Source organism: Aquila chrysaetos, chromosome 2 (assembly GCF_900496995.4).
Source record: "Aquila chrysaetos chrysaetos chromosome 2, bAquChr1.4, whole genome shotgun sequence".
NCBI lineage: Eukaryota > Metazoa > Chordata > Aves > Accipitriformes > Accipitridae > Aquila > Aquila chrysaetos.
Genome location: NC_044005.1, coordinates 41,987,800 through 42,009,176, shown reverse-complemented (window position 1 = coordinate 42,009,176; position 21,377 = coordinate 41,987,800). Strand labels below are relative to the sequence as shown.

At 41.2% G+C, this 21,377-nt stretch overlaps 1 protein-coding gene across 1 annotated transcript in view; it reads left to right on the top strand.

Moving 5' to 3' along the window:
* The first annotated feature begins 2,340 nt into the window (after positions 1-2,340).
* Positions 2,341-21,377, top strand: part of STARD9 (StAR related lipid transfer domain containing 9) — a 122,943-nt gene continuing 103,906 nt past the window's right edge. Inside the window, exons 1-3 of the mRNA XM_030033566.1 lie at positions 2,341-2,441; positions 17,955-18,024; positions 20,947-21,063. Of these exons, the coding sequence (XP_029889426.1) occupies positions 2,395-2,441; positions 17,955-18,024; positions 20,947-21,063 (234 nt within the window). The 5' untranslated portion in view covers positions 2,341-2,394. The remainder of the gene's footprint in view (positions 2,442-17,954; positions 18,025-20,946; positions 21,064-21,377) is intronic.

Sequence of the window (21,377 nt, the reverse complement as noted above, 5' to 3'; positions counted from 1 at the left end):
TGTTGGTAAAATGTCACTGGCAGGATGTCTATAAACCAGGATAGTTGGTTGTCTTTGGAAGATGTCCAGTTTCGTATTCAGGATACAGAGCTAACTCGAAGTGGTGTGGATGTATTCCTTTCTACCGTTGCATCATTTATGTTACCTGAATTCTTCATACATCCCACCTGTTGATTTCTATTTCTGAAAATAAAAGGCCTTTATTTTTTGAAAGTAACCACTAGGTGGCTCAGTACCACACAAATTTCACTGTAGTTTTTCTGATTATTGCAAAAAAACTTAGGGAAGAAATCTTTGGTTCTTTGTTGAGCACACTCTGATCTGACTTAGTTGTAATTGATCTACTCTATGTTTGAGATTTTCTGAGAATCCCATTTTAATCTTTGTAGACTACATGATTTGCTGGGTGTGATGACAAGGTGTATAGCTTAACCCGTCCCTAGTATACTATGTAAGTGTAGCTGATGTTCCTCTCTGCTGCTGTTGAGAAAAATTAAGAGGATAGAAACAATTTGTAATAAGTCAAGCAGAATGTCAATAGGTAGGATCTGAGAATATAAACTGGCGTTTGAGTCCTATAAACTTTAATGGGATCTTTGTGTGAACGCTTGCTATATGTCACTGCAGGATTTGAGTCCAAAGTCCCATGTTGCCGTCATTTCGGATGTGGAAATGAAGGTCTTCCACACAATTGCAGAGGAGCTGGCATTTTTACTGAAAATGCTTTGCATGTTCTGTGAAATGGGAAGAAACAGAATCCAGACTTCTAGAATCATGGTCCTCTGCATCTATCACAGGCTTAACCTTTCATTGTCTTACGGTGATGATTTAGGTCAGGCAAATCAAAGCTGTTGTAATTTAATGCTTTCAGAAGTAGGATGAAAACATTTCTAGTTAGTTTGTTCATTATAATTCCTTGAAGTGAAGACAAATAAGTGTTTCTGCCGTATGCCAGAGTGGAGCATATTTTCTTCTTTTACTGTATCCATTATTGGTAGAGTTTAGCTAATACCATTTGCCATTGATGTACCACTTCATTCTTTAGCGTGATTAAAGGGATAAGTCTGTCGAAATAAACAGTGATTCAGAACTTGTAGGTATTCATTTTAGCATCTCTGTGGTGGGTCATGAATTGGGAAAAGTGTTTGGTCCAAAGGATCCATCCCATGCTTCACTCTGGAAGTCTTCCGTATTGTGGTATCTTTTTCATTTAGGTTTAACGTTTCTGGAGCTTAAGGCAAATTGTCTCATGAGGAGAACTATACCTAAAGTACAAATAAATGGTACAGTTAAAAGGTAATTTAAACAGAAGTTGTTTATATGGTCTGTAAAACACTCCTATATGATATTCAGATATAGCTCAGACCTTCTCGTACTTTGAAAAGCAAAACCAGAAAAAATCCAGTTAAAAACAAGTAACAACACTGGCAAAAACCAAAGGGGAATTGTCTCTTGAGCCCGGCACCTTGTTTATGCCAATGCTTCTTGTTCTCACGTCTTCACAATAATGTCAGTAGCTGACGGATAATATTCTAAAAGCAATTTTAAAAAAAAGTTTTGGTGGTTTTTAGAGTGCTGTAAGTGCAAAACTTTTATCAATGCAACAGTTTGACATTGATTTCAATTATAGTGCTTTGGAAGTTTCGAAATTTTATTTGACACCATCAATACAACCTATGTAAAGATTGGAGGTTTTCAAAGGAATTTAAAACACTTGAGAGCTTTCCTTTGGCACTAGTAAGGAAGGGATACTTGCCTTCCTTAAATCACTGTCGAATTAGTTAAATGTGGAGTGCTTTGCACTTTAAACAGTGCTGGTTTTCTGATTGCCCGCACGTTACTGGGAGATGGGACGTGACCAAACGTACGCAGCACTAGACTGGCAGTTCTTGACTTCTGCAACAAATCGGTTTCTCTGGGGGAGTCCCCAGCGAGCGTCTCCGTGGCAGCGCCCACCTCGTCGGACTGTCGCCGTTCAACTCTTAACTAAAATCCGGGTTGTTACGCTGCCGCAAACGAGAATTTGGAGGTGCTGCCGGGGGAGTGAAACCACCGCCTCTTGGTCCGGAGGTCCCGCTCTCCCGGGCGGACCCGTCTTAGGCGGAAAAACCCGGCTGGGTTGCTGGAGAGGCTGCCGCGCCGCTGCTCCGGGGAAGAGTTTTCCCGAAACCCCTCCTCTCAGCCGTGGTGGGGAGGGGGCGGCGTCCCTTCCCCGCCCGCGGGGGCTGCCTGGCCCGGCCCCGGCCCCGGCCCTCCCCTTCCCGCCCTTTCCTCTCCTTCCCTCCGGGCCGGGCGGCTCCGCTCCTCCCCTCCCCGGGCGCTGAGGCGCCGCGGCGGGGGCGTGATGCGGGGCCGGGTCGCGGGCGGCCGCGGCTGCTGGGCGTGAGCCGAGCCATGGCTAACGTCAAGGTGGCCGTGCGGGTCCGGCCTCTGAGCAAAAGGTGCGGCGGGGCGCGTTTTGGGGGAGCGGAGCGGGGACGGGGAGGGTCGCCGCGGCGGCGGGGCAGTTGCGGGGCGGCTGCGAGGGGTGGCCGGGAGCCGCGGGTCCTGCCGTGGGGGACGGGGTGGCCGCTGTGAGGTGGCTGAGCCGGGACCGAGGGAGGGGCGGCGGGCGCTGGTGGACGGTGAGGTGCGAGGAGCGGCGGGACTCCTCTCTCCGGCTCGCTGAAGAGCTTGGAAAGTTTTCACGGAAAAGTCACCCACTGGAGCTGTTAGGCTGGCTTCCCTCTTCCTGAGCTCCCCAAAATAGGACAATTGTCATCCAGTGTCAGGGAATCTTCCCTTCCCCTTCTGTTGTCGCTGTTTTTTTCCAGCGGGAGGCAGAGCCGGATATTCCCATTGTCGCTCAGCTCCGCTCCCTCCCCGGCTCGCTTGGCTCCAATAGAAATCCCAAAATCTAAATGATATGGCTGGAAGACAACTCCCACAAACAAGAAGATGCCGTAGCACAATGCTCTGGTGTTGTTTGGATATAATGCATAACTAAAACCTTGCAGGCTTTGGAAAGTCGGGGAGGAAAAGAAAGAGAAAAAGCAAGGAGCCAAAATTACAGTGGCTGGTAATTTACTCCTCCTGTTAGAGAAATGCTATAGCACTTCAGGCAGAAATGGTTTGAGAAGTGACATGAGCTCTGAGGGCCAGTCTTTGATTTGATGCTGCCTTTCTTTTTAGCATGAGTTCCTCCCGTTGTCTTCTGACTGCATTGCCTTCTGTGATAAATAACTCCTTCAAGTAGTAGAGAAAATGATTCTTGAAGAGTTGCCCAGCCAGAAAACTAGCCTAGCCATTTAGCCGGCAGTACACTAGCGTATTTTGGACTATTAAGTTCTTATTTGTCTGGGGGGGGGTGTGTCCCAAGAAAAGATACCAGAGAGTGTCGAAGAAAATAAAAAAAACCACCCAAACCAAACCTGCTAGTCTTAATAGAAAAGGGAAAGGTGGAAAGTAATTTACAGGTTTTCGATATATTTTACCTTTAACTCAAAGGTAACTGATTTAAAAAAATACTCTGTCCATAATTTAATTTAAAAACATGTTTGGGTAATATAGTTCTGATTCATTGTCCAGCTGTGAATAGAAGAGATTTTTAACAGATATTGGCATATTGTAAGGAGAGTTGCAGCACTGAAGTAAGCTAAGTTTAACCTTTCATTGCTTAGCGTTGCTTCAGTGTTGGAGATATTATTTGATGAGATGTTAGTCATTCTTAGCATTTACTCATTAAATAAATTGCCATTATGGTCTCTAGAAAGAAAAAGTAGTATATGAGTGCTAGGTATTAACATTAAATGACAATTTCGTAATGATACTAAGTTATCCAGACCATAGGACCCTTTTGTTTCAGTCTTGCAGAGTTGACTGGAAATTGAAAGTATTTAAAAGTCCGACTTGGTGATGTATTTCATTGTGCAGTCAATGACATATTTGTTTCTCCCACAATAGCATTTGGCTGCCTATTTGCAATTATGTAGCGGACTTAGTAGAGTCTCCTGTAGGCATAAGTTAAAATGAGTGTTTCTTACCAGTTGGGGAAGAGAGGCCAAAGACTGAATTGGCAGGGATGTAATCCTCCCTCTCACCAGATCCTCCTTGGTGAGGAAGTTTGCACTGCTTCTGTCTTAATGTTTTTTCCCCAATGGGTAGCATTAAATAGTGCATAACACTGTATATATCATCATAGCATTAAATGGTGCCTGTTACTCTGTCAGATAAGGTGTGATAAACAGGAAAACCTTTGATATAGGCAGTGTGGGCCAGCTGTTTGGCAGGGAATGTAGTTTGGAGAGTAGGGTAGGATCAGAAAGGCAGACAGCCTCCTGCACATTGGAGAAGCTAATCTGGTGCTGAAGCAGAAATGTTTGTACGAAGGTGAGAGTGGAAACCCAGGGGGTGATGTGGGAAGAGCCTGTTAAGTAATTCCATTTAATCAATCTGTGGCGGTGTAACAGATAAGATGGGGAGGCAGAGACCAGTCCTGTGGTATTTGACCCTAAAGGCAATAGGCCATTTGTTCCTTGTACTGTGTTGCCACAGCTGAGGTCAGCAAAAGCATTTCAGGAGGGATTTTTATATTTTATAAATGGGAAGGGGAAGTGATTGGATATTCTCTGTGAAGGCTCTGACATGAGAAGTTGCTTTCTAGCCTTGACCAGAATTATCCAAATGTAATGACTCTGGGGCAAATACCAAATATATGAAGGCTTAAAGTAACCTTGGTAGACACTGAAAGGACTAAAGCTCTCAGTGGGGATAAGGGCCTGCTCTTTCTAGTTCAGCTTCTTATACCACTTCCATATTGTGGTCACACAAACCTCTCACCCTTTCTATGCACACATGCTGTGATCACCTCTAACAGGTACCCACATTGCCAGAGTTCCTAGGATCTCTTAGGTGCTTTAAAAAGAAAAAATTCCTGCAGAAAAATTTCAACTCAACTGGATTGAAGTACTGTAATGTATACAATCACAGTTCCAGCCAAAAATACTAAACTTTGCTTTTTAACAGTCCCAAAAATTGAAAAGCTGTGGGTAAAAGCTAGAACTAGAGGGTTAGTTGGTTGTTTCTAGACTATCATACAAACTTGACTTGCTCATTGCTTCTTTTCATTTAATTTACAATGGCAGATGAAGGTTGGGTTTGCATCTTAAAAATCACAGAATATTCAGATGTTAAAGGATGTTAATACAGGATATCATAAAAATCCTACTTTCTGTTTAAAGGTTCCATTTTTTTATAAACCACATTAATCACATCTGCAACTTGTTATTTAGCATAAGGCAAAGAGTTGTCTTTTTGTTCTGTGCCTGTACAGCACCCATCACAATGCATTCTTTGACAGAGAGCTCCTATGCACAAATAATCCCTGATAGTTATAAAGCGAGTACAGTTGCACAGAATGCAGAAGTTTTTCCTTTGCCTAAACTTTAAATATCTTGTAGCCAATGTTCTTTATAATGTCATCAGTCATCCTGTAACAGACTAAATGATTTTTTTTATCACCAAAATGTTGTCCTGGGATAAAATACCCTCAGATATGTTCCCTGTAGTGACATTGCTTTAAAGAAGTCTTTATTACACATTTACTAGTCTACATACTAAAAAAGATTTGTTACTTTGTGGTTACATGGATACTTGTTCTGGGTAAATACACTTCCCCCCTCAGAACAAAATATGGAAGCTTGAGTGGGTGCTATAAATTGACTATAGTGATAGGTAATAATCAGGTATTAAATAGGAGCTGGGAACTGATGAAATCCCTTCATGGTTTATTTCCAGACATCTTAATGCTTGGTCTGTTAGATATTAGACTTTTGTAAGGAAAGTGTAATGGTTTTTTTGGCTGTCAGTCAGAAGCTGTTGATGGAAACACTTTCAGTGCTTGCATGTAACTATGTGAACTAGGAATGTTGTTTCTTTTTCTTTCTTGATTTCTGCTGTGGAGTGTGCCAACGCCATGGTCTGCAGTGTGATGCTGTGATAGCAGATCTGACCCTCCAGACCTGGAAACAGTGTGACTGGCTGAGAAAGAGGGTACATTAGCCTTCAAGTATTTCAGTACTGTGTCTAGGGCTCTCCTTGTGCCTGGGCAGCTCTCTTAAAGCTGTGTTGGGTGTTCGTATGCTACAGAAACTAGCATAGAAACTCTAGCATTAGACATGCCCTTTTACTATTTATGTAGGCCAGCAGAAACCAATGCTAGTTTTTATGTGCTGCTGGTTTCAAAAATGTTTGTGCCAGCAGTCTCCCATCACAATTGTAGTACCGAGTTGTGGCTGCTCAGCCCCGTGTTACGTGAGAGGAGGAAGGGAGGGCTGTGTTTGTGCATGGGAGGCCCACTGGGAGGTGAGTGGTCAGTGTGTCCAGGACAGTATCGCTGGGACCTGGATGGAGCACAGCTGCCTCATGCCTTTTCCTCCATGATCCGCTTCCACTGCATCTTCTGCTCTGCATCCAGCTGGTCTCAGTTCACTTGTGTGTACCCAGGATGCGTTCCCTTGACACGGTGTAGTTGGAGAGCTGCTACGTAACCAGTCTTAAAGATGGGAAAGAAGGATTTTAAAAAACACTGCTCTATACCACAATGAAAATCCTCATGCATTACTATAGGATTCTCTTTTTTAGCATGCAAGTGACTAGAAGACATTGCATTCCTTCACCGATTGTGGATTGAGGCCTGGCCTAAAATCATTCACAGCAAGTTTGTTTATTTGAATTCTAAAATTAGAGTGGTGTTAGTTAAAAACTTGATGCTAGGGCACGCAAGTTGCCCTGTGACACTTTTTGAGAGTTTAAAGTACTTTGATGGGCCCTGAAGTTTGGGAGCTACTTGTGCAGGACCTAGCAAATCAGAAGACACATTCTGCCATTGAAAATACCTTCTCCACTTTTCAGCTGTCTCTGTGGCCTGGAAAAGGAGAGGCTGGCAAGGAGCTCTTATTTGAAAGGGTCTTTCCTCGTGTCTTTAATAACTCACAAATGAACTCTCCCATCCTCTACAAACCTCATAGACATGTCACCTGAAAGAGTTGCTAAACAGATTAATTAACCTGAAAGCTGCCCTTTGCCTTTTCAGCTTTGCATTGTTTCCAAGCTGTAACTTGAAGCCTCCTGGGCAGCTCTTTATTTCCCAATCCCCTCAGGAGTTCCTGAGCTTGTCCTCCACACCCTGACAAATTTAAGCATCAAAGAAATGTCTGGTAGTCCCAAGTGGCAAAGCTGAACCACACTTCCAGCTGTGCAGGTGTTCACTATCACAGTCTGAGCTGCAGCAGTTGTTTTCCTGTTACTGCTGCTCTGTATGGCACAGTCCTCTAATTGCCTTCCTATTGGGATGTAGCAGGTAATCAGGCTTAAGGATGGGATAGGGATGGAGGAATTAAGTTAAGGTCCTAAGAACTCAAGTGACAGGTGTGATCAAGCCCAAGGCTGGGAGGGAATTGTAGGGAAAGTTTCTCACTTACCGTTTCCAGAAACATGCTTGGTGTGCCAGGCTAACCTGAGCAGCATGTTGAACGTAGCTGCCGTGAATAGGTGAGAGAGGAACTCAGCTGACTGGTGCATTATGATGTAAAGGTTTAATATTTGTTTCTATTCAAAAGGAAAGCTTTGTGGAAAAATAAAATTACTTTTAAAATCATTCTGGAAATGTTGCAAAGTCAAAATCACTGTTGGTTTTTACTGGGTATGCCTTTATTAATCTGCTGCAGGGCCAGCTTCATTAACTAGTCTCTCTGCTGTGGTCCACCCTCTTTGTTCTTTGTAATCACATTGTGGTAAGTAAAAGGAAGGATTATTTTGCAAGACTTGTTGCTGTTTTATAGACTGTGCTATTAGCTGTTTTACATGCTCATGTATAACCACAGGAACTTAGGTACAGCAATATGGCCTAGTGCTGACAAGAGTGATAACTTGTAGCAAATTTTGTAGAAAACATTCCTTGAATCTTATGCATAACAGATGTTAAATGCTGTATCAAAATAAAATTAAAGCAACAGCAGATTGGAGATTATTGTTTTTCTCCCTCTTACCCCCACCAAAACAAATTATTTAAGCGTATTCCTTTTAAAATGTTTATTCTTCACTAGTTGCTCACTGCTGCACTTTTTAAGCACTTTTTGAACCAACCCTGCTCAGGTAGTTGTATCTCTGTCTTAAAACTTCATGATGCCGCCGTTAAGAAGAATGTATTCTGAGGAAGGATAGCCATAGACAATTAGGTTAACATTTCAAAGCTTTTCCAATTATATTTAAATAAAAAAAAAAGCCACCACCCTACTTTATTCAAATTGTTGTTGTGATACACTACTTCAAATGTATTTGATGCAAGTGTATAATGACACAAGATATTGGCATTATTAGTATTTGTACAGTTTATTTTTGTTTACAACTTCAACTTCTGCTTAAGTTAGCTTTTCTATGCTTTTTGGATAGTGTTTTAAAAGTGTTTGTATTTAACTTTCTTGAAAAAAAAACCCAAAACAGTGTTTGCAAGGAGAGAACATTTTTTTTTTCCTTTATATTTCTAAAGGTAGATGTGAGGATTTTTTCCTTGCTTTGGGTACTTTCCTTGAGGTGACTTAAACTTTGCTCTGTGACCCAAGTGTGTGTTGGATAAATTAGCTCCCTGTTAATGGAATACTGCTCTTATCTCCATTAACTGGACATAATTGGAAATAACTTCCTTAGAAACTTGTACATATTTTCCATTAGCACAACAAATATATTACAGTCAAAAATTCTTGCAAAAATGGATGGAGTAAAATTTGGTTTTATAGGTATTCAACGTATGTTCCATGTGGATGTATTTTTCAAATACAAAACAAAATACTACTTTCTTTGAAGAAGATGACAAAATTGTCTTTGATTTCAAAGGGACCGGAATGTCTCTGTGAAAAGAAAAGGTATAAATATAGGAAAAAATATGTAACAGGCAAGAGCAGAAAACACCTTTTAGCTTGCTTAGGACTGTTACATAGTTCTTGTGCTATTCCAGGGTTTAGACTAAGGCAGGCCATTGAACATAGTATAGTGAAGTGTCTTTCTTCTACCCTGACCTTTTTTCCTTACCCTTCTCAATTATATATATTTAGTGTATATATATATATATATATTCCTTGCTACTTTGGTGCTGTCGTCCTGTCACACGTAGAGAAATGGCAGGCTTTTATCTACTTTTATCTCCTGTGATAGTTGAGTGAGTGTTGTTCCTCTGTGTCCTTCTGTTACATGACAGTCCCTTTCTTCAGGTGGTGGTAGTTGAACTCTGTCCCAAAAGCCGTGGGTTTTGGGGTTGGTACCTGATGGTGGGAAAGAGCTGTCTCAGGCCTCCAAGAGCTGCTTTCTGAAAATCTGTACAAACTGCATTGGTTATGCATTGCTCATGATTTCAGGCTTCTTTTCCACCGAAGAGCTGGGATTTTTAAAAGAAAAGTTGAGATTCTAATTTTGTGTTTATAAAGGAGGTCCCTCTTCCAAACAAATGTGTTTTAACATTTGTGTATCCTGTTTGTAACCTAGCCTATTGTTAAGGTTATCTTGACATCTTTTCCCCTCTCTCTCAAATTAGTTATTTTCCTTTGCCTGGTCTATTATTTAGAGTTTCATGTAAACTATCATTGAGGTGGCTGCTCTTTTCTCTTAGTATCTGTACTTGGCATTAGCAGGTGGTTTTCATAAGCCACATCTGTGTTTTTATAAGGGTACTGCATCAGCAACCTTTCCCAGATGTATTATTCTTGCAGTTGCATGAAGCAAATTTTCTAACTCCGGTAAAGGGCAGACCTTCTAGCTCTTTAAAAGGGCAGGACTCTGCATGTCCTGAGTGGCCACCACCACCCATTCCACAGAAGATGATGCTTCTGCTGATGTTATGTGACAATACTGGGCCTGTACTCATTTAAGACAGGAGCACAAGGTGCTAGCTACTGGTGGTTTACTTCCCAGAGTAAGCAGCTAACTGTCTCTTCTCTTCTTTCACTTCCCTTGTTGCCAGTGCAAAAGCAGCTACAAAAATGTCCTAAAACAAAAAAAGTAAAACCAGCTTTTGGAAGCCTTTGAACTAATATTTTGCATTTTCATAGAACATTTTTCCTCCCAAGTCCTAAGAATACTTTATGAGCGTCAGAATGTTTTGGAGCAGGGTTCAGGTTTTTTGTATGCAGCAAAGAAAAATGGGGTACAGTGTCATTAAATCACCTGGCCAGAGCCATGTCTTTGCTGGGTAGTTTCATTCTGTAAGACCACATACTTTATCTGAGAGAAGTTGTAGACATGTAAGATGATGTGTCTGCACACACAGAGATCACTGAGCATCTCCCCTGGGGAATGGTGCAGTGGTTGGATGCTAGTCTTGCGGAACCTTTGTGAAGTACATGGTGAGACACCACCACTGTGCCCAGAGAATTTATGTGAGTTTTGGGTAGGATTTCCCCAGTTTCCTTCTCTTTAGTCCAATGCTTTGTGTGAACTTTAAAAAGCAGTGCACTTCTAAAATTTTCTTGCCATCTTCCTATCTGTAGCATAGATTTTAAACAAAATAATGGAGTTTTGCACCTCTGATTTTAGAATTTAAGGGTTTACTGTAGTAGCTGCTTTTAATACAATGAAGGAGGTACCTAAGCAAGAGGGCTGCGACAGTGCATCACAGCATTCGGTGTCACAGTCATTTATTTAACTATGATTGCAGGTTGAAGTTCTGTCCTCGTGGAATGTAAACTGACCACTGTATCCAAATTCTGGTTTGCATGGAAATCATGGTATTTGCACAGAATTTCTTTGATGCATAAGTCCGTGAATTATACTATCTCATTACTCAGTAAACGGTTGGGAAATCAAGGGTGGATGAAACTGGACTGTAGCTTTGTTTTAAATCCTCCTTATTTCATGCTTCCTTAAATGCTGGTGGTATGACAAATGAAAAGACTTCTTCCTCTCCTCTTTCCTCCTCCCCTCAATGCTTCTGCATGAGAGAGAAAGCATCATTATTCCACAGCTGTTCAAAGCACTGATGGATCATCAGGAGTATTTCTGATTTGGATTGCTCAAGGAAGATGCATGACGTTCTTGTTCTAGCAGTACAAGACTTCAGAGATGGTGGAGACAGAAACACTGTTCTTGTCTTTTGCCATCACATGGGCAGGATTGCAGAGCTTACTGTGACCGGAGGAGGCCATCCTGTGCTTCCTCTCTTAGCTCATGAATATATATATCAAAAGTCTAGTAAGATCAAGTAAAGACTTTAACTCTTTGAGCAGGCCTGTATCTGAAAAGAGCACTGACAATGCCTCATGTTTATCTTTGCGCCAAATATTCGTATTTTTATTGCTACATAATGTTCACAAAGAAGAATGGGGGAAACCACATGAGGATGACGGTGATCACTAGGAATGGTGATTTCTGACTATCAGATTGTGTTAGCTGTTATCAGAGCCAATGAAAGCTCTGTGCAGCTGTGAGTAGCCTTGAAAGATAACTTGAGCAGCATGTCTAGTATAGCAGCGTGCTGTCTTGGTGAACTCTGTGTACTTGGCTTCAGTATAGATTTTTAAATTATTTATAAACATCTGTTCTGAATTTGGTAGGAGGATTGCTGACTGGGTGTGCACTCCTATTTGCAAGACACAGTAAAACAATTATGACTTAAAGGGAAATATCCAAAATGGTATTGGGTAGTACTAAATAATGAGAAACGTTGAAAACAAACTTCAGGTAAATTTACTTGATTGTTGATACTTTTTTTTTTGTAAATAAAAAATCCTGCATTAGCCAAAGTGAGGATGTTCATGCTATTAGCAGCTCAACTTTCACAGGTTACAGCAGTAGGGATAAGGATACAGATTATGCTGGTGTCGTGGAGGGAGGCTGTGTTTGGGAAAGTTGTGGTTGTAGGTACCTTACCTTGTCAGTAGAGTGCAGAAACTCTAATGGCTGAAGGCTTTGACATTCTTCTCCACAATTTCTGATGGAGCAGTATGGACTGACTCTTAGTGCTCTTCTCATTGCACCTTTGGTCTCTCAACAGATGTGTCCTCAGGCCATTTTGTCTGGGACAGTGTTCTCTGAAGACTAGCAAAACTTAGAAAATACGTCATGCATTGGTCAGTCGCTCAGGAGGTGCAAAGATGGCAGCTTCTCAAAGATACCTCTGCCAAGGCCACCTATAAACAAGAGGCAGAGACACTGTACAATATACTGTTAATGGAAGGGAAAAGATAAATGTGACTACCTGAAGTTTTCCCCATAAAACCTTCAGATTTATGACCAAGAAAAACCTTGCATTAGATTTGCCTCGGGATTATACTTCAGCTGCTGGCATGGTGATTGCACAAGTGTGCCGTTAGATGGCACAAAGTGTCCCAGGTAGAAGCGGAGGTAGTTCTGTAAATGTTGTACCTTACTTATACGCTATCATAGTTAGGGATCACATCCTGGGAAGTGACAGAACCCTGGAAACAGCAGCAGTGACCGCTGTTATGCATCCTGCCATGCTCACTATGCGTGTGCTTTTGGTTGTGTTTGTAAGCAGAGTGTGAAAATGCTCTTCATCACAGTAAGCCACAGAAGGCTACTTTTTTTTTTTTTTTTTTTTTTTTTAGAAAAGTCTAGAAAAAAGATTGAATTGCTCCAAAAACCAGAACCTACACAATTGCCCAGATCAACAAAAAAATCTCTGCAAGAGGGGAGGAATCGATAGTGTTGCCATACTGCTTTTGAGGTCCTCTGTCTCAGTACAGGCTGAGATTGCGTTTGGAGTTAATTTGAGTGACGGGAATGGGTAGAAAAGCATAAGTAGTTGCAACGATTACATTGCAGGGTTATTTTCAAAGTTTGTATGAGTAGACATGTATTCAGTTCTTTAACAAATTATTTAAGATTTCTCATGTACTTGAGCGGTATATATTGGCTTTGGTATGTTTGATCACTTTGGTGAGTACTTTGGTGGTCTGTATTTGTAGAAGCTGTTTTGTTGTATGACATGACTACTGCTAATGATGCCAGTATTTTTGCTTAATTGCATGTACATGTTTTTAAAATAAACGGGCAACTTTTTAAAAGTCAGTTCCTTTGTTCTCCAAGTGCCTGACTGTTATTTGAGAGGGTGGAGAAGTGGGGCAAATTTTATAAAGTCTAAAATAAACAACTGCCCCCTTTCTTTCCACCCACTGCTTCCTCCAGCTCTGCATACCTCCTTGCACTTCTGTACTCTCTCTCTGAAGTCATCCCAGTGAGATGCAGCAAGCCGTGGAAATGTCTGTCTCAAGGGTCTTGATCCTCCTGTGATTCTTTTCCGCTGGCTCGTTCTTCTACATCTTGCAGAGTGTCTGTTGTCTCTCTGGGGTTGCGTTAGCTTCACGTGTTGGCTGCAGAAATGATTAGCCGTAGAACAGCTAATGGTATGAGGAGATTTCCTTTGGGCTGCCCCTATTTTTTGGACTGCCACAGCAGCTTTGCTTCTGTCAGGTCTCTTGCAGCTGCCCATTACAGCCCTGCCACTGCATTCTGTACTTGTGTCACTGTTCTGTTGCTGAGTCTGCATTTCTCTAAAACTTTCTGTGTCTGAGAAGATCCAGGTCTTTCCTGGGACATGCGCCGTTAAATGGTCTTTCTACAGCTCTATCTTTGTACAGATAACTTGTTTTCATGCACAGTAATTTAGAAGGAGAGGCATTTCCCAAACATAGCATGATTTTTTTTAAGAAGTGGGGAAGAAGGGAGAATGGAGAAACTAAATGTTAGGATCACTGTGACTTCTGAGCAGCAGAAGTCAAATGTGTTACTAGAGAAGTGTACTTTGGAGTTGATTTTATTGGTACAACAAATACAGCTTTCATACCTGTGGAGCAGAACACCCATTGCTAGGGATGAAGGATTGTTTTATCAGTCACGTGCAAACTGTGGTGCACATAGGTGTAAGACTGTACTGACAAACACAGGTTTTGCCGAGAGAGCTCTTGTAGTGTTTGCTATCTGGAGTTAAGGTCAGAACTTCTAGAACAGCTGGGAGTCTGCTTTGCCTCCTGGGCTTTAGATATTAAACCGTGCTTTTTCTCCCAAAGTTCTCTGGTTTGTACCTAAATGAAGCATGATATAAACACATGTTTAGAGGGAGGTTGAATGTACGGTTTGTAGAGCTAGGGATGGCTGCAGGTCCAGTTTTGTTTATGCTCAATGCTCTCTGGCTGTAAGCAGCTGCAGAAGGGAGGGGTCTCCATTCCCACCACCGCGTGTTCCTGCCTTTTCTCTTGCTTTGGCTTAGCAACCGTGTGACCACGGTGCTTAGTGCTCTGGAAGGGCTGGCTGGTCCTGTGGCACCTTGCTTATTTATTTTGGTGTGTTTTTCTGATCACAGCTGATCTGAGTCATTGCATGGGGGTGTGATTGCTAGATCAGATGCAGGAAAACAAGTGGGAGCACATGTGGAAGGCTGGAAGAGCAAAGAGAAATTGCCTCCTGCAGCAACAGCCCGCAGTTAATATAAAAGTCTGGGTGCTTGTGAATCTGCACCCAGAGCAAGGGGAGACTTTAGTTCTCTCCCTGTTTGCTGGTGTTTTTCTTGTCTTGTAAGACTTGAACAAAGCTATTTAGCTGCTGCATAGAGCTTTTTGTCTGCGTAGTGAGGAATCCTTGCTACCCTGTGGTAAAAGGTGGTGTGGTAATTTTATTTTGTGTTGTTTGTATTTTACTGGTTTTATATTTATTTTAATATAAGTATATAATGCATGTGGACTGAAGGCAGTGAGTTTGATGTAATCATTATAGGTGGGGTTGAGAGCACTGCTTGTTGTTGAGGTTGCTTTATGTCTGCAATTAGAATATCCTGGTATTTAAAACTATTAAAAGCTTTGCCAGATTTCAACCATTTGGGTAGAAATCTTCCATTCATGAATACCTGCCTCTGGCTAGATATTTGTAATTATTTTTAAGCTTTGTCCAGAACAGTTCAGCTGCTACAGAAGATGAGGTTAAGGGAAAATTAGTTTTTAAAATATTTAAGAGCAACTTAGGGTGACTTTTGATTTGAATTTCCCAATTTATTTAAAACTGGAAATCTGGTGTGCATTTTTTTTAATTCCCCATCTGAATCTACCCATTTCTGACCCAAGTTGTAAATAACTGAAATTCTTTAACATGCTCAGTGAAGACTTGTAAGAACATAGCAGATAAAAGTTTTAAGGGATCTGCTTTCTCTGAGTGCGTCTGAGCTTGTATCCTCTAGTGTTGACCAAATTGTGCTTGCAGCATCCCCGTAAGTCAAAAAACTCATCAGCTGAGCACCACCTTAATAAATTGAGCTCAGTGTTGTCCAAGTCACAATTGAAGCCCAGGTATAGGAACTGAGAGCAAGGTCTTCTGTCCCAATGATTCTCAATAATCTGTTTGCTGACCCCAGCTGGTATCCAGGAAGAAACACTGATTCAATTGTGGAGTGTACAAGTAAACTTGGGATAGAGAGTGGGAGAGCTGCTGAGAGTAGGATCGTGTACCTCTGGAGCAGAGAGATAGGCCTAAAACCAGCTACAATGCAGTAGGAGAAGGGAGACGAGACCTGCAGAGCAGTTGAAGGCACTAAAATTGAACGTGGGCCCATGGACAAGATGTCAGAGAGAACAGATAGCAGGTACCTGTAAGAGATCATGTGTGTGCATAGGGAGAGGAGGATAGGAACTCAGTGAACTGTAACTAGCGTGGTAAGGCTGGAGGGTTAACAGTAGGACTGAAAAATAGGGAACACTCGTGAGGTTAAGAAGCAGGATACAGCCAAGATCATAATGCAGCAGTGGAGGAAACAGTATATATAACTGAAGCAAGCTCCCTCCTGAAGGATCCCTCTGGTTTTGTCTGTCTTCTGCTGTTCATAAGTTCTTGTGAAATTCTCTGTCAAAATGTCCCACTTCCTCTTAGATCTGGTCTGCTGTACAGGGCAACTGTCAGCTTTGTCCATTAGCTCACCTGGCTGAGGTTTGTATGTGGATATGCAAGTCCCCAAACTTACTTGTGTTGGAAAACACTTGCTTTTCAAAACATCTACGGAGTTGCACATGTCCAGATTAAATGCATCAGTTGCAAATTTCTACCTTAAATACTCACAGACTGTATCCTTAGGCACTTTTCCTCCTTCATTTGTTCTTTAGGGAGCCTTATGAGGCCTCCGTTCAGTACTCAGCTGTGCATAATGCAAATTCTTTCTCCTGTGAGTGTTCCTCTTTCTCCTGGGGTCTAACTCGGGGATCTAGTGACTGATGTGTTGAACTGCTGAACACTCACAGCTTAACTAAAACCTCTGGGAGCAGTGCTTGTATTGCTATGTGAAGTGCCATGTATAAGTATGTATTACAGAAAGTACTAAGTTCAGTTTGTCTCAAGGCAGGTGCTCAAAATTAGTAATGTGAAGCACAGAGACTTTAAGGTAAAGCATTATTTCTACCTGCAAAACAGGGATAGCCTATGCTCAGAAATGAGTTTAAAACTTCTTTATGCTTGTAAAGCTCAAATGCTACAGCGATTGCCTCTGTGGAAGTCTTAAGTGTCCTAAGGCATTGTTTTGAATGTTGTTTTGGTACAGAACGCGTGGGGTAAAAACTGAGAACTGGAGAGGAGAGACCCCAGAGGCAGGACACGTGCTATGTGCTGCCTGGAAGTTAGAGCTGTCAGTGTAAGGAGATTGTAGGAGATTGTAAGGAGTGGGGGAGTAAATACGACTGTACAGTTGTAAGGAAATCTGTTAAAAGACAGATCTAGGGCCATGAATGAACGGTGGTCAACTGGGTTTGAGTTTTCTAACTCTTGTTTTATCTTATCTGGTTTTTAACTGACCTGATGATACCGATCCAGCTGATTATCAGGGGATACATATACAGCTAATCTCAAATGACAGTGTCTATCCCTTCAGCTTAATTTTAAACAAAGTGTGACAAAACTGCACTAAGGACAAAATTGATTTTATTTCTAAACCAATTTCTTCCAGCTTTACAAAGGCATTAGGCTTCATGAAAATAAAACTTTCTGGCAAAGTTGCAGCTTACAAGATTTGTCAGTATCGGAGTGCAAAAAAAAACCATAGAAGAAATATAACGGAAAAAAAAAAAGCTTTCTCCTGTTCTTAGCTTCTCAGTACCAAAGTGTTCGTTTATTTCCATGCTGTCAGAAGTAGACCACTGATGACATCTTCCTCATTTCTAACTTGCTGCGTATAAAAAAATCCATGGTGATTATTGAGAGGGATGTGAATCAACACACCTATAAATAAGAACATCCTTAACTTCAAGTAGCTATCATGCTGTCAGCCCAGAAATATGCTTTTTTTTTTGCTTTGGTGACACCCTTTTTTCATTCTTTTCTAATATGACTCATTTTGGAAGTGGAAGTTGGCTGTGGTAGCCACTCATAGCTGTGTTCAGTGGGAATTTTAGACAGTATAAGCGAGTGCATGGTCCTTTGCACTTGGGGAACAATCCTGTCTATTTACATTTCAGGACAGTTTTGCTTTTCTGAAGAGTACTGTTTTGAGGACTACAACAAACACTTTGGATTATGTGGTAAAAATCAGACAGTGTGACCTGATGACACTTGTGGCACACAAGTCTGTGACGTGGATCAGTACTCCACAAAGCATAGCCAGTCTACCAGTGCTCCACTCTACTTCCTTGTAAATGTAATTTAAAACAACTCTTAATCAGAAATAAAATCCTAACAAAGTATTTAGGACAATCACTTTTAAACTGTTTAATCACCACGGTCCTGTTTTTTTCCCCCCCCGACTGTTGAGATACCTGGCTGCAGATCTGCAAATGCTGCTTTATGTCACAGAGTGTCTATAAGCAAAAGTAGCTGTTTTATAGCTCTAATTTGCAGTTCGTTAAAGTAAACACAAATTTCTGGGTTTTACAAATTTGACATGCACCTTTCTGTGTCTTCATATTTTAAATGGATTTTTTTTTAATGTATTCTGTTTCCAGAGAGAGTGCAGAAGGAGGAAGAGTGATTGTAGAAGTTGATGACAAAGTGGCAAAAGTCAGGAATATAAAGGTATGCTTTTTGTCGTCTTCTCTTTCTCATATAAGAATCCTGATATTCTGATGCTTTTCTATGTTTGCTTGGCTATTGGATCATTCTAATAGAAATATTAAGGGAGAAGTTTAAACCAGCACAGCTCTAGAATAATTGCAGCAAAAGGGGGGTGGGAAGGATTGTTTTGGTTTGGGGTTTGTTTGTGTGGTGGGTTTTTTTTTTGACAGGGAATGTAACATGTAGTTGTGTTTTCTGTATTTTATATTTGTCAAAGCTTCTGCAATTTGGCTGCACGCCATCATTCAAAGCTGTTCGTAAATTGTTTAGGACTTTGTGCTTATCTTACTGTTACTAACATCTGGATAATTTCTTTCCCTGCATCTCTCCTCTGCTCATATTTGCACTCAGAGTGCAACTGACTTGCATGAAATGGAGCAAAATGTGTTCAGCTACACTTTAGGCCTTGGTAAAAGACCAAGAGCTATAAGAATAAACTGAATGTAGCTGTCGTCCTCTGAGAGCGCTGGAGCCAGTGTGCATGGGAACCAGCCCTCTGGTTTAGACTCTTGAACTACTTAAAGCTGCCATGGTCCTTCACAAAATTAATAGAATGGAGCAAAGCAATTTTGTATTGTCAAACATGATTCTTCTCAAAAGGCAAATAAATGAACCGTGAGATTACTGTGGGGATCCTCCAAGATGGATGCATTTCGTATTTCTTGCCGCCTTTTTCTTTATATCTGCAAGCAAGCCAGTTATTTTAGATGGCTCATTCAAGAGAAACAATACATTATGTTTTGAAGAGAAACCTTGGTGAAAATTGAATGAAAGGATTTGAACTATTTACCTTTTTCTGTTATAATTATTCTTGTGTTGACTTCAGGTGCTCATTTCTGAAGAAAGAAGAGGGAAAAATACTAGTGGTATGAGAGGTCTCATGGATGTAAAATGTTGCTTATTTTCTGTATATTTCCTTTTCAAAGGCTGTATTTGCAGAGTTTGAGACTCTCACTACCTTCTGAAATCATTTTCCCTAATTCCTTGTACACGTGACAAAGCTCTCAAAGAGACACTTGTCCTCCGGGTGCGGTGCTGTCCGTTCCTGGTGGTTGTCCTGGGGAAGGCTTTGGTCCCCGGGACATGGCTGTGAGGATTTGGGCCCCTGAGGCTGCCTGCCCCCGCTAGGGGAGCCTCCCTCAGCAGGTGGAGGCCTCGGTCAGGCAGCTGCCTAATGGGGTCCAGCTGAGCCTTGTTAGACCCATAGGGTTTTTTATTTTATTTGTTTAAAGAGGAGCTGTGGGCTGCCTTGGGATACTTGGGAAACCACAGCAGCGGGGCTGACTGCTCATAGCAGGCCGAGAAGGGCTATTTGGAGATGCAAGGGTTGGCTTGTGGATGTTTTTTCTCTTGAGGTTTCGTAATTGGTGAGTTCTGTAAAGGGACTGAGTTTGCTTTATGCATAAACTAAATTTAGACAGCCTTTGATGAATCCAAGTTAGTGTATAAATTAATACTTAGACACTAACGTTCACGTTGTTGTGTCTGGGGTAGGTGTACTTTGTAGCTGGAGAACAAACCCCTTCTTGCCAGAAGGGTAATCACCTCTGTGATCAGGGGCTGCTTTTCCTGAGGTGGAGGGGTATTTTTTTTTATTTTTACATTTTGCAATAGGAAGGCAGTGCTCCAAGCTATCTTCTGCTTATTGCTGCAGAAAACCTAAGAAAATAAAAGGTAATTGCATAAAAATCTCTGAATCATGACATGTTCAAAATACTGTTATTGAAGATGATCAATAGGTTTGTTAAGATGTTATTTCTGACTAAAGGAAACCTTGGTTGTACTTAATTCAATGTGATAACTTTAGAATCATGCAGGGTTTAAAATGGATGAAACCCCTTTACTTCAGAGAGCATCTAAAATTATTTCTGTCCTATTTTGCTTTGCTCTTTCGTGGTTTAAAAAACCCCCAAACCCACAAACCTGTCAGATGGGCCTGTAAATTAATTTTCCCTGTAAACTTCACAGCTGGTGGCAGAGTTCAGTGCTTACAGTGCCCTTTACCCAGTAATCTGGCAGACAGCACTGACACCCCTAGTTTTGGGGGCCATTAGTGAAGCAGTTTGTTTAGGTATCAAATTATAATGAACCTTTTTTTCTGCTTATGTTTTTGCAAATGTCAAGGTTACAATAAAGTTACCAATTAGGTCAAAATTACATGTGGATGGTGTTAATTTTGTGTAATGTTTTGACTTGTTACTCTCCTCCTTTGATGAGTAGAGCAACAATGCATAGTTCCTTGCTCATAAGCTTATCTGTTTTATTACAAATCACTTGGGCAAGATTTTACAGAAAGACTTGCACAATTCCCTTAATTTCAGTCACCATTGCTGATTATTATGCTAGAAAGGCTTCACTGTCATTGTTAATCACCTGTAAAGGTTAGGTTTATAGTGTGCAGTCCCAGTGACAGAAACATTAGCTTCAACCATGGCAAAGCAAAGGAGAAATAGGGGAAGAGACCTGCGTTTTCAACTATGCAGTGAGAAAATTGGGTTTGTATTCTCACCTGGGGCCTCGTTTCTGTGATGCGGTTCTCAGCGAAGCAGAATAATGGTGGAGAAGTATCAAAACGGTTGTAGAGCTTTACTGCCAATATGTAGATGTTGTGATGATTAACTAAATTATGTTTATTGTACACAGCCTGGAGAACCTTAGTTGTAGTAAATGAATTCTTCAGCAAAAATGCTTCAGCAGGTCTGTCATGTATGTCTCTGCCTCACTCTCAGCATCAAAGAAAATTGAATAAAGAGGATAAACTTTTTGCCATTCCTTTTCCACAATACAGATCCTAGATAAACTTCCTGTTAGTTTTAAAATGCTTATTTTTTTGGTCAGCTTCAAAATGAATTGGTTTTTCTGTCATTTTCCTTTTGTTATCAGGTTGACAGTAGGCTTGATAGCACTTGGGACTCGAGAGAAAAGATTGTGGCCTTCAGCTTTGATTACTGCTACTGGTCAGTTGATCCCGAAGATCCAAAGTATGCATCTCAGGAAATGGTAGGAGATGCTGTTCTTTTTGTCTGTGTTTCCATCCTGTTTTGTCCTTTATAATCACATCTACAGAAAGAGATTGAGACATAGGATACATAAAATTTCATTTTCTTTTCTGCCCCTGTATTTTTCTTATTTTGTTTGTAATACCACAGTACTCAGTCATTTTGTCTTAAGTAGATGCAGTAGAACTGCAATAGCCTTTTTTGTCAACTAATGCGTGCTTTCATTAGATATGTTAACTTTGGTAGGGATCATTAATTGTGATGATCTGAGGACTCTGGCTTAGCAATGAGATTCTTTTTGGTGAGGGCTGGGGG